The sequence below is a fragment of the Mus caroli genome, chromosome 9, assembly GCF_900094665.2.
Source record: "Mus caroli chromosome 9, CAROLI_EIJ_v1.1, whole genome shotgun sequence".
Classification (NCBI taxonomy): Eukaryota; Metazoa; Chordata; class Mammalia; order Rodentia; family Muridae; genus Mus; species Mus caroli.
Window position 1 is genome coordinate 26,942,102 of NC_034578.1, and position 12,656 is coordinate 26,954,757.

A 12,656-nucleotide genomic window follows, 5' to 3' on the forward strand; every position below is an offset into this window, starting at 1 on the left:
CCACCCACACACACACACACACACACACACACACACGCAACTAAAAAACAAAATCTAGTTCAGCTGAGGGTAATTAAACAATCTAAATGGAGAGAAACACAAGGAAAAAAAAAGGAGGTGTAAGAAAACTCAATTTTACTCAATTCTCCACCTAATAAATACTTAACTTACCTGAAATGAAAATAGCCTCGGATACATACTTTTCGTTACAGGTATGATTTTTCTACCATATACTAATGAAAAAAAAGCAGCTTCCCGGGTTCCCTCATCTGCAATAAGTGGGCGTGGTTGCTCCCTCACTGTCTACTCGTGCAGGAAGGGCACTCACTGGCCTGGATGTACTAACTACCATGCCTTTTGCTCCACTGTACAGAAGGAAGCATGCTATGCAAAAGACAAGTGGCTCACCATATTTTCATCCATTTTATTCTTACTGTTAATCACTTTTTCTTCTGCACCAATCAGTCCCCCATCTTGTTCTGCCATTCCAGAGCCTGTGTAGAAAATGTTTACAGTTGAGTTTCTCGGCAGCCCACCTCAGGGCAATCTCTCAGAAGCAGCAAATCCCTGCCTGAGGGCCAGAGAGCTTCTTATCAAAGACCCCCATGACTCTGGAAACAGTCACTGCATTGGCATGTTTGAGGATGCGCTGGGCTTTGCAAGGATGAATGGTACAAGCATTTTCAAAAGACTGATGCATATAATGAAGGAAGACAAAGTACTTCCTGGTCTCCCACCTGAAGAAATGGAATGCAAGCTTTGCAGAGAAGCTGGGCCTGAGGGTGTCCCAGAATATAAAGCATGCTCCAGCCCTTACCTATGACTCTAACAGCACCTGCTATGCAACCACATAATTCCTTGGTACCTAGAGCCTACTGAATAGATGCATGTGTGCTTTGAGCATAACAGTTTACTCCAAAAGAAATTGTTTCTGCTTCAAACCCCTGCCACCTCCTACCCTTAAGTCCTCCTATTTGCCCTTCAAGCTTCGGGTTCTCGAGGGAGACATTTCTAGGCTGTAGCAGTTAACATACGTTTATAATCATCTATCTCCTTTTATCTCCACTGGATGTCTGATTCCTCAAACCTGATCCTAGAGTTACATCTCAAATTGTAGGTAAGCCCAGGTGAACAGGAAAAAGCAGTTTATCTACATGGAGAATTTTAACTAAGGTGAAGGGAGCAAGACCAGCACCTTTCCTTTTTCCAAGGTCAGAAATGGCTTGAGCCAACATCACTCATGTGTGGCACATAGATAACAGCATCCAAATACGCACCATGTCTGGACTCAGCACAGATGCAGAAAGAAAAATCCCTTTTATTTTTAGCTTCAAGCATGTGAGTCCTGGCTATCACAAGTTTCTCATTATAAGAATATATTTAGTTTATATGTATCTATGATTTGAATCCTTTATAAAGAGACTTGGCAGTCAACTTGACATGCTAAGGTAACTGCCTGCAAGTGAGTGGATTCCAACCTAAGTTTACATTCACCACTGCTGTCCTGGAGATGCCAAAGGCAGGCAATGATATAAAACCCAGCCATAGAGAAGTTTTTTACTTCACAACTGGACTTGTTTTCTTAACCCAGTCCAACAGGAGTGATTAATAATAGCCATGAGGCTGCTGAGCTTGCAGCCTGGTTAATTTACTAACTCAGTACACTGGAGCCAAAGGGATGCATTTTGTTCTAAAGCATTTACTTCAAAAGAAAAGCATAACCTGATACCAGTTATTTGTGTCTCAAAGGAAACCACACTGCCTGCCTACGATTCAAGAAAGAGGAATTTCGAAGGGTACTGGCTTACTTAGCATGGATGCTCATAATCAAGACTACTAAATTCTAATTCTGAGCTCTTCCCACCTCATGCTCTTCTCAGAGTTTTAAAAGTCATAAGAGCAAGACTCTCAGAACACAAAGAAATACTGAACCAAATCATCTAAGGACTTGCTTTGGTCCAGGCTATCCCAATACTGTGTTTCTGACTAAACTTACTTTGGTTTCATAATGCACAGAAATGTGTCCCAACACATCTTTTTTTTATTTTTTTATTTTATTTTATTTATTTATTTATTGGTTTTTCGAGACAGGGTTTCTCTGTGTAGCCCTGACTGTCCTGGAACTCACTCTGTAGACCAGGCTGGCCTCGAACTCAGAAATCTGCCTGCCTCTGCCTCCCGAGTGCTGGGATTAAAGGCGTGTGCCACCATGCCCGGCCCAACACATCTTTTTAAAGTAAGAAAGCTCAAGACAGTGTAGCTAAGTACCTAAGGTGTCCACTGAGATGAGTATTAGCACCGTGACTTCCAAGAAGAGGAGGCACAGTTGAATACAAAGAATTGTCAAAAGAGTTAAGTCACACTTTTTGGTTCTAAGAATAAAATATGGTCTAAACTAGAACACCAAATTCTGAGCCAGGGAATCCCACTTGGTACAGCCAAGAGAGTACACTCATAAAATACACCAAGAACAGCCACTACTACCCACGACTCAAGAGAGGGGAGTGTGTAATCATCTGGAAGATTCTGTAGCTGGCATTAGCAACTCGGGCAACAGAAACCACATGGGCTGTGAAGACAGCCTTGGGTCCAGACCTTGATCCTCTAACTTCTTAACATGCAGATTTGGGAAGCAACACATGGAATCTCACAGGCTTTTTCAACTGCCTAATCTATAAAACTGAACCGAAAATCCTGCCCAAGAGGGAGATCTGATGGGTAAACAAGACAGTGTGCTGATATAGTGCTCTTCACACTGTGTGTTTGAAGACTGGAGACTCACTGCACCTGAGGTCATCTGTTTCTATCTCTTTCACCAACAGCATCCTGTGTTTTAGGAATGCTACCACTCAGGAACATGAGAGAGTGGCATGGACGGAAGGTAAGACAGCAAAAGGGGGAAGGCAACTGGTAAAAATAAGGAGAAAGGAGAAAGGGAAATTACAGTCTACCTGACTGTAAAAGTTAAGCATGGTCTTAAAAACAGACTAGCTACAAATAACAATTTTGTTAAGCCGAGCATCCTTTTCTGACATTTACCCAGACGAAGACTTAGGAAAGCATCTGTTTCTTGGGCGACTAGACTAGGAAAGCCAGGGAACTTGTTAGTAACATGAAGGCAGGGCTGCTCTAGCTCCACTCACAGCCATGGCTGAAGAAATGAGGCGGGGAAAGTCAGATGGTGGTATGAAACATAAAATGAAACTTCCAACACACTGGGGAAGTGAGAAGGAATGGAGGTCTTAAGGAACGTCTTTGACAAACCAACCTTTTTTCATTGGGTGGTACAACTCCGGCTGAGTGTCTAGCAGAAAGGAAAACAATAAAAAACAAAATAGCACAAAAGGAGATTAAGAAAGAAAATGATTTCCTTCTAAGTTCCTCTCTATAATGTGACCAAAAGGCATTTTCACTAAAATCCATGCCTGAGATACCCATAAGCAAACTGGCCATGATCTAGATAGCAAATGGCTACATGTATTCCTGAGGAGAGAGAAGCGGGAAGTCAGGTCCCGCCATTTAAGAGACGTTTGGAAGAGCCCCACAATATTTAGCTTACCCCATCAACCTACTCTTCTTCTTTTTAAAAAAGGAAACAGTAGAAAATGAAGTTAGTATTGTGGTTCACTGACCGAGAGAGCCAGCTTCCCTGCATGGCTCCAATCCCACACAAAGCAGACAGAGACTGTACATGCATGGCCACCCCACAACCTCACGGAGGTCGGAATGGGGTGACATCACTTTACGTACTCCCTTTTTAGGTATTCAGTACAGGAAGAGTCTGAGCCTCTGAGCTAACTGGTTCCAAAGGCGTTTCTGTTGGAGTCTGAAAGCTACCTTGCATGCACACCTTACCACTGGTCTGGTACCTTCACTAGGCTACTGTATCTAATCAGCCATGTGACTATTCCAGAAGCTACGGGAACTGAACTGTCAGCGTGGATTCAAATGCACTTAGAATCTAAGCTATGTGACACTCTGGTCACACACTTCATCTGTTCCAAATGGGATACTCAGTGTCGCTACCTCCACAGAGTGTGCTGCGGACTAAAGGCATCTAAGCACTATGCTTAACTAAAGCTGGCACAGAGTTAGGACTGCAAAGCCATAGGCCATTTTTTTTATCCTTACCACCCTCACCATCAGAAATAGCAGGAAATAGAATCTGATTATACAAACTAGTCTTAGGGCACAAGTCTCAGCAGCTTGTTTATTTTTGGTACAGACTCATGATTTTCAGGGACACTTTTAGATACCGAGAATCACCAAGAAAAACATGCCTATGAATCAAAGGATACAACTTCTCATCCAACTCACTTCAGAGATGTCAGGGCACTGCTTTAGCCTTTCCCCCTAATCTGCCTCCCAAGACTATTAGGGAAAGACAATGATATAAAATACCCAACATAAAGGTTCTGTTCAGCTCAAAGGCATCCCTCCATGTAAGGGACATCACACAAGCAAAAAGGCTTGCTACGGAACGTGAGAGAGATTCCTGACTTCCTAATGATACTGCAGTGTGTTACTTCCTCATAGAATCCAGCACAGCACCTGCACACAGGAAGTGCTTAGGGAACCCATGCCTTCCCTTTCCCCGCCTCTCACAACAACACAATCTCCCCAATGCAATCAGGTTTGAAGAAATGTATTCCAATTTTCTAACTTTATGCTCTTCTCCTCTGCTCCTAGGAACGGCTCTGAGGACCATACATACCTTCATTCTCAGACAAGGATGGGAAGGGATGGATAGGGTGGAACGGCGGGATCTCCTCACTCTCCTCAGAGCTCACCCGGACATCCACAGGGTTCTCTGAGATGGAGGAGGTAAATTGGTCCATATCTGCTCGCTGTTCCTGAAGGAGCTCATCTAACAAAAGCACAACAGGGAACAGATAAGCGAATTTTAGAAGTAGGTCTAGGCACAGGACCAGTACTTTGAGAAAGGCCAATTCTTGTTAACCCAGACCTAAGACCTGGCAAGAGCCCTCCAGCCTGCAACCCATCTCCTGTCTATGTCTAGCTCCTGCCTACTGCCTGACTTTATAGGACACATCGTCCATCTCTAGAGGACTCATTATACACAACTATAACTACACACCTTTGAATTATTTCACTATCTATCTCTACTATTTTAAGAGGAATTCTAGCAGCTATTGTCTACAGGTAAACCGTTTTACCCTGCAGCACACAGCAGAAGATAGAATGATATATAATGACTACAGGGTAAACTGGTAACAGGAAACTCCTCAGGCCCCTGCAATTTCACACCCTAGAGTTGCTTCCGCTAATAAGAGTGAAGGTCAATGACATTCAAGACTCTGTGGCTCCAAGCCAGTACATCTGTCTTTGAAGACTCCTCAGCCTTGTCATGTAAACCTCTAGCCAATTCCAGGCTTTCTGAAAGCATAGTATGCTAGGCTCTCCTCACCAGCCTTGCCTACTCCTTACATACTTCATCCTAGCCCGCCATCACTCCTTAGCCTCAGCAGTCTGTCTGGCTTTGATACATTAGTACCCACCAATTTCCTCTTGAATTTCTTGAGCAACATAAGGAACTTTGTACAGAAGAGAAAGACTTTGGTTCCTTCTTTCTTCAATCACATGGAGGTGTGTCATCACCTAGAAGCACAATATCAGGAGAGGCCTTGTCACTGAAAACTATGAGGTCAGGAGAAAAAAACGCCACCCACATAGAGTTCCAGAGACGCAAAGGTTCTCTTTCCTACTTAAGACAGCAGAGCAGGAAAGCCCATGACAGCACAGCACGTGAGTGATGCAGTCTCTAGTCTACAGAGAGGGCTACAAGTTAAAGCAACATTCATTTTCAAAATATGGTCCTGAGGAGCTGGAGAGATCCTCAGTGGTCAGAGCAATTGCAGCTCTTGTAGAGGACCTGTGTAACACCCACATGGGAGTTCACAACTGGCCGATAACTCTAGGTGCAGGGAACCTTTAACAGTCTTTTTCTGGCCTCCACAGGCACCAGGAACACATGCAGGCAGAATACTCATTCACATAAAATAAATACATTTAAATTTTTAAAACAAAACACAAACAAACTCACTAGCCAGTTGATTTAGCTTTTATACAAGACAATCGTCACGTCACTAAAAACCCTGAGTTTAAAGTGTTTGGAGGTACTACTCCTTAGTAAACGTTTGCTGAGTCTGAGAGAATGTGCCGGTCACTTCTTTCAACAGTAAGATTAGAGCAGGTAGACAGACATTGAACTATGGTGGGAAGGCATGGCTGCTCATGGACTTGGTTTAGTAAAGCAACTACCTAAAATACTATGGTTAAGATCAAGACTAATTTACTCCCTTTTAAATTATGGTTCTTTAAAAAATGATAAGGCACAAATAACTCATTTTTAAGCAAGCACTGAAGACAGATTTATCCATGGTAGCTCACTACTTTTCTGAATGTAAGAACAAAAGTATCCAAAGTAGGAAAAATGATGTGACCCAGAGATACAGGGCGCTCTGCTGCAGCAGCTCAACAGCTCACAGCCCTGTCACCCACTCAGGCCTAGGCCTGCACTTGCCGAGCTCCTTCTAAAGAAGGCACTCAGAGCCAGCGCACCGTGTGGCACCGAGGCCATTAACGTGAAGGGCTGAAAGTGAAGAAAAATTAAAGATGCTTTTACTGTAGACTGATGTGCTTCTGACCTTTAAAAGCAAAGATGACAGTAATTTAATTTTCTATTTGCCATTCTGCCAATCAAATATACTGATGGGAAAGCACAAGTGTGAGTGCCTTGGCAAAAAATGCAAATGGAATTGCAGTGTGCTTCCAGAGTCTGTGCACATGCAGACACCATTATACCTCCTCGGAGTCATTAGGGCCCTGTGACAGGATGGGAGCCACAGGATGGAATCAATCATGACAGAGCGCTTACAGCTACAGAGCCTGAGTGGCAGGGACAACACAGATGTACTAAAAACATTACACGACATAAATCTCAGACTACAAGATATATACGAGACATAAATCAATTTCAGGCTTAAACCTGAGTCACACTCAAGCGAAATATTTTATGAGATTTGTTTATTTTACTTTGTAGGTATGGGTGCTCTGCCTAGATATATGCCTGTGTAACCAATTTGTTCCTGGTGCCTCCAGAGGCCAGTAGAGGGCATCAGATCCCCTGGAACTGGAGTTGCAAATGGTTGTAAGCAGCTGGCTATCAGAACCAGGTCTTCTAGGAGAGAGAGCAGCCAATGCTCCTAACCATCCAGCCCCCAAGAATCTTTTTTTTTTTCCTTCAAGAGTCAGTCTATTTTATTTAGACTTGGCTAAAGGTGTACTCTCACATACATGAAGACTTTGTAATTATTCCTGATGTTATAATCACTAGTTCCTATTCTTTCATAAAATAGAAAAGAAAAATCCAGTATAAATCCTATATTTTCACTTGTAAATTCCTCAACGATACAGTAGAGGAGCAGCAAACAGTGGGAGGGAAACCGCAGGCCTGCAGTTACGGTCAGGGAGCGTCTGTGGAGTCCAGGCACAGACTCATCTGTCTCCCCTCAAAGGTTTCAAACAGTTCAAGTGCGAAGCTGAGCGAGATGACTGGCCTTAGTTTTTGCTAGTCAACCATTTTTCCTGATCTTTCTCTCTAACTCCACACATTGAAGACTGTTCTATGGATTTGTAATAAACTTCCAAAATGAAGGGAAATTTCTTGCTCATTGTTTGTCTGAAATCTTAGCTAGAGTTCATCTTTTTAAACAAAAAGTAAGCTCCAGCAACACCCACAAGCTCAGCTGCTAAAACTCCTTTAAAGATCTTCCTTGCCAGAGGTTCCATGGTCCGAGCCATCCTGAGGCCTCCGCAACCCACCCCCAAGAATCTTATTACGTACACAGCAAACATTTTTTAAAAGTTACCAATCAGAAACACTTCCAGTCCTGACTATTTTAAGTAAGGGATATTGATCAGGCAGCAAGAAGTGTCTGTCTGACTAAAAACTTCCAAGGCTACAACAGGAATAAAGTGTTTTGTTTTGTGGCTCTAGAGATCAAATCCTGGGACTCAAGAACAATGGGCAAGTGTCCCAAGCAGTGAACCAAGATCAACTTTTAAGACCTACACAATGTATTTGCCTATTAAAGGGAATTACACTAATTCAGGCAATAAGCTGAATCAAATGAACTGACATAAAAATTTGATTTGGGAAGACTCGTCCAACGCATGTACAAAGTGTCTTCTAACATCAAGCATAGCCAGCAGCATATTTCTGTGCCTGCTGGAAATCTGTCTAGTTTACCTGGGATTTCATCTGGGCGGCCTTTTCTGGGTCAACAGCCAACACGTGTTGGTAATGACGAATGGTATGCAGGCGATCTTTGTTCTCAGCACGGACGTAACGACGAAGAGCTTGAAGAATGCGATGTGGCTGCAAGACCAGAAGATTCACATTAGTCAGGGAGGACAGCCCACAGCATGCATGGAGGAGTCTGGGGAATTCTGTGCTCTCCCACCTTATGTGGGTTCTGGAGTTGGAACTCTGGCTGGCAGGTTTGTTCAAGAGCTGCTTTTATCCCATGTCATTGCACCAGCTTCCTATCCAATACTTCCTAGGACCCTCAAAGCAAGGCAGCTGTGATTTAAGCATTAGGAAAAGCTTGAGACCACTTAACTCAAGAGTTCTCCTATGAATTAATTTACCCAACTCCTGTTTGTTTAGTAGGCTGGCCTCAGGCTTGAGACTCTCCTGCCTCTGCCTTCCAATCTACACTTTAAGCAGGCAACACTAAGAACATGACTTCTCTGTGGTTCTGCTCTGACCCCAACTCACCCGAGGTGGGTCAGACTGCAGGGCAGCCAGGTAATTTTCCAGAGCTATGCGCCGACGGTCATTCAGCATGGCTTCTACTCGGGCCAGATGGGTTTCCACAAGCTGCTGCTTCTCACTGGCTGCTTCTTTTTCTAAAGCTTTAACCATAGCCTGGAAATGCTAAGCCGAGGAAAAAGAACAACAGGTGATTACCTGTGTGGCATCTGTAGGAAATCTAATAAGTTCACACCTAGGAACCCAATGCTTTTCTTTGCCTAGTGCCTCTGTGCTTCAGTAAGACAGTAACAGATTCAGGGACATAAGGGTACACAATATCTTATTTCTATTAAGGTGCTTCCATTCATTAAAAAAATTATATTTCTGTGTTAAAGAGACTCTATAGCTGACATTACTAAGTTTCCAATTTCAACATCTGGTTTTTCAACGTCTACAATCATCATTTCCATGTTCTAAAAAAAAATACCAACTTCTAAATCCTGAAGCCATTAACCAACAGGGCACATGTTTTAAAACAAAACACAGTTCAGTGACATGCTGGCTCACACTGAGTTGCATCTACTAGAGCTGTGAAGGGAAGATTATCTGTGAGCTGCCTGGCCACACTTACTGGCACCTTAAGGTTGCTCAGTCAAATATCCCTATAGATAAGATTGCTTGTGTAAGAATTAAAGCTCAGCTGGAGAGATGGCTCAGAGGTTAAAAGCACTGACTGCTCTTCCAGAGGTCCTGAGTTCAATTCCCAGCAACCACATGGTGGCTCACAACCATCTGTAATGGGATCCGATGCCCTCTTCTGGTGTGTCTGAAGACAGCTACAGTATACTCATATACATAAAATAAATAAAATCTTAAAAAAAAAAAAAGAAAGAAAAGAAAAGAATTACAGCTCTGAGATTTTGAGTGACTAATTAAAACACACCAAGATCCTCCAGGATACTCGGAGAGAGAGAGCTAACCTGATATATACCTACTTTAAAACGTATGCTTAGACCAGAAATTTGTTCAATTCCCAAAACTGCCCCCACTCCTAAGTTAAAGGAGTAACATGATGCATTTTTAAAACCCAAATCAGTCTTATAAATTGCTATTTATCTTGCTAGCCCCTCCCTTCTACAGAAGGGTGTACAATCAGTTGTTCTGATTTTGAGATTACATTTTTTTTTTTTTTTTTACAAAGCAAGGAATAAACTTGTATTAAAGATCTTTGTTTTCTGCCTTTTACTTTGTCAATGAGTCTGCCAGTTTCTTTTTAATCCAGTACTGTTGAAAAACAAGCTACAGTCCATGAACAAGATGACAGGGGCTTTTGCCAAGAAAGCAGAATTAACCAATAGCTAAGCCAAGGTTGCTTCCTGTACAAGTTAGGTGTGCTCTGGGAGAAGGTTTGGTTTCTTTCTATCACAAGTAAAAAATACTCGTGGTGAAATTGAAAAGGGGAGGAAAGGAGAAAGGAAGGGGAAGGGGAGGAGAGAGACAACTTCCTTGTAATTTAAGTCCCTGACTAGAAGGAGGTGTTACATTCAAATTCCCAGGGAGCTCAACTCTGTATCTTCAACAGGTCAGGCTGGACCCTTTGTCCCTACCTGAATGAGGGTCTGTCTTTCTGTCTTGGGGAGGTTCTTGGCTTGAAGCTCTGCTTCTTCCCATTCCTTCTTTACCTAGAACAAACATCAAAACACTCTTCAGAAAATAACCCTCTGAAACAACTTCCCCATTTTCTAAAAATACTGCTGGGTGCTGAATCCATGCCGGAAACTGTGCAAAAGGAAACCCTATCATCTGATCCCTGAGTCCGGATTGTTACTCAGAAGTTGCCAGCCTCAGTCATTCCCAGATCCCCTTGATACCAGGATCCTCTTGTATATACCTTAGGCAAGTTTTTCTTTATGCTTATTCTCCCTTCACTTAAAAACTAAAGAGTAATGCCTGTTTCTATCAGAAATGATGTGAAAATAAAATAATGAGCACCTCCCTAAGAATAAGTCCAGCGTGAAAGCTATAAGGGTGGAGCCCAAGTCCAGCAAGCAATCTCCATTACCACTGCTGTTCTGAGACAGTCCTATGGAGTCCACCCAGCCTCAGGCTCCCAGTGTAGCCAAGGATGGCCTTCAAGCTTTATTTTCCTGCTGCCTGTCACAGTGCAGGATAAGAGCTGTGTCCCTCTAGCCTGGTGTATGTGGTGCTTGGGTCCAGTCCAGGGCTCTATGCATGCTAAGCAAATACTCTTAGAAGGAAGCTACATCCTAAGCCCCCAGGCAAGGCCAGCCTGGATTAGGTTAAACATGATCCTGGATGAACTAGGAAATCTCCCTACTTTTAGAGTGCTTCCAAGTAAAGAGACGTACTTCCCCGAGACTTAAGACTCTTGCCTCTGCAATTACAAAGTATTAATAACTGTTTTACTTCATCTAATTTACTTTTACAGTTTTATAAACCAAGTCTTCAATTTTAACAGTGATAAAAAATGGATTTTTGAAAATAAAAATTTATAGTCAGCAATAGCTGACTTTAAACAGAATAACAAGTGCCCAAAAAGTGTTCAGAAGTATCTGCAATGCCACTGAAAGTAATGTTATCACATGAGAGGCAGCAGCTGAAGGAAAGAGATTGATTCATCTACCTAGGAGGTAGCTCTCCAGAACCGTGTGGCATTTTAGCCAACATGTCCCTCTCTTCAGCACTTGCCTAGTGTGCACCGGGTTCTGAATCTATTCCCTAGCACTACAAACCAAACCAATACAAACAGTATGAATGGTAATGTTTACCCTGTCCATTCGGTTTCGATGGCGAATTTCCAGCTGTTCCTTAGCCTTCTGGAAGCGGGCGTGCTCATTATCATCAGCTGAGGTCTCAAAATACACATCAACATCATTGGTTGGCAGGGGAGTCGGGGGAACTGAAATAAAGTCACAGAGGGAATTCTCTCTGGCAGTCAGGTAAATAGGCAAGCACAGGACCCACAAGATGGATCAACTTGTCTTGGGGCTTTGCAAGAAAAGTACAGAGCGCCCCATTGTTAGATTGCAGTGAACAATCTTTGCATAATATTCACTAAACACATCAGTCCATGCTAGTACAGTAATTTATTGGCAGACCGAAGCCCTAGCATCTTCAGCACTCATAAGGCATTTACCTATAATTAATTGCAGGACAAACAAACAAACAAACAAACAAAAAACCTGCTTCTACAGTCTTCCCTTCAGAACTTGAAACCTGAAAACCTAAAATAAGGCTACCATGTTTATTCCTAATGGTATGTAATGTAAACCAGGATTGAAATTAGACCTCATGGAGACATTTACACAAAGGTGTTGTCCATTTTTAAGGAACAGGCTCCTATCTCTCTTATGGCAATCTTTGGGTTTTAGTTTGAGAAAACTAGTTCAAATGCACACTATTTGCATATAGGTTGAGTGGACAAAGTCCAAACCATGCTAGTTCAGCATCACTGAAGGACTGATTGATACCTCTGTCTGGTAAAAAGTCTAATGGCAGTTAAACTAAATCTCTATATTTGATGAGGACACCTTCTACTGATGGGAAGATATGCCTTGGTGGTCTTGATTCATGACTCTGACTGAAGATGCTTCCAGTTGTCCTTCAGCACACAGATCCATTAAAACAGAGGCCTCTTACCTCACTGCTGGTTAGGCATGAGCTGTTCCGGCCCCCAAGGCTAGTGATTACCTGCACAATGGACTGGGCAGGCAAGTTTACTTTGCATAGTTTTAATCCATTAGAATAGGTATGCAACTAATTAAACAAACAAACTAGAAATTAGCTAACCACTCCACAAAGTTATCAGATGCAATTTTCCTTGCATCCCTTTATTTAGTAAGCCTTATAATTTTGT

General features: G+C 42.6%; 1 protein-coding gene and 1 pseudogene across 5 annotated transcripts in view; both read right to left on the minus strand.

Annotated features, from left to right (window-relative positions):
- Aplp2 (amyloid beta precursor like protein 2) overlaps positions 1–12,656 on the minus strand; it is a 59,798-nt gene that overhangs the window by 3,639 nt on the left and 43,503 nt on the right. For 3 of the 5 annotated variants that reach the window (XM_021172341.2, XM_021172339.2, XM_029481287.1), the window contains 8 exons: positions 11,569–11,699; positions 10,387–10,461; positions 8,804–8,962; positions 8,273–8,401; positions 5,520–5,619; positions 4,715–4,867; positions 3,269–3,304; positions 409–494 (listed from right to left, as the gene is read on the minus strand). In XM_021172341.2, the coding sequence (XP_021028000.1) occupies positions 409–494; positions 3,269–3,304; positions 4,715–4,867; positions 5,520–5,619; positions 8,273–8,401; positions 8,804–8,962; positions 10,387–10,461; positions 11,569–11,699 (869 nt within the window). The remainder of the gene's footprint in view (positions 1–408; positions 495–3,268; positions 3,305–4,714; positions 4,868–5,519; positions 5,620–8,272; positions 8,402–8,803; positions 8,963–10,386; positions 10,462–11,568; positions 11,700–12,656) is intronic. The other 2 variants (XM_021172342.2, XM_021172340.2) reach the window with 1 other exon arrangement.
- On the minus strand, positions 5,666–8,101 carry LOC115031904 (annotated as a pseudogene).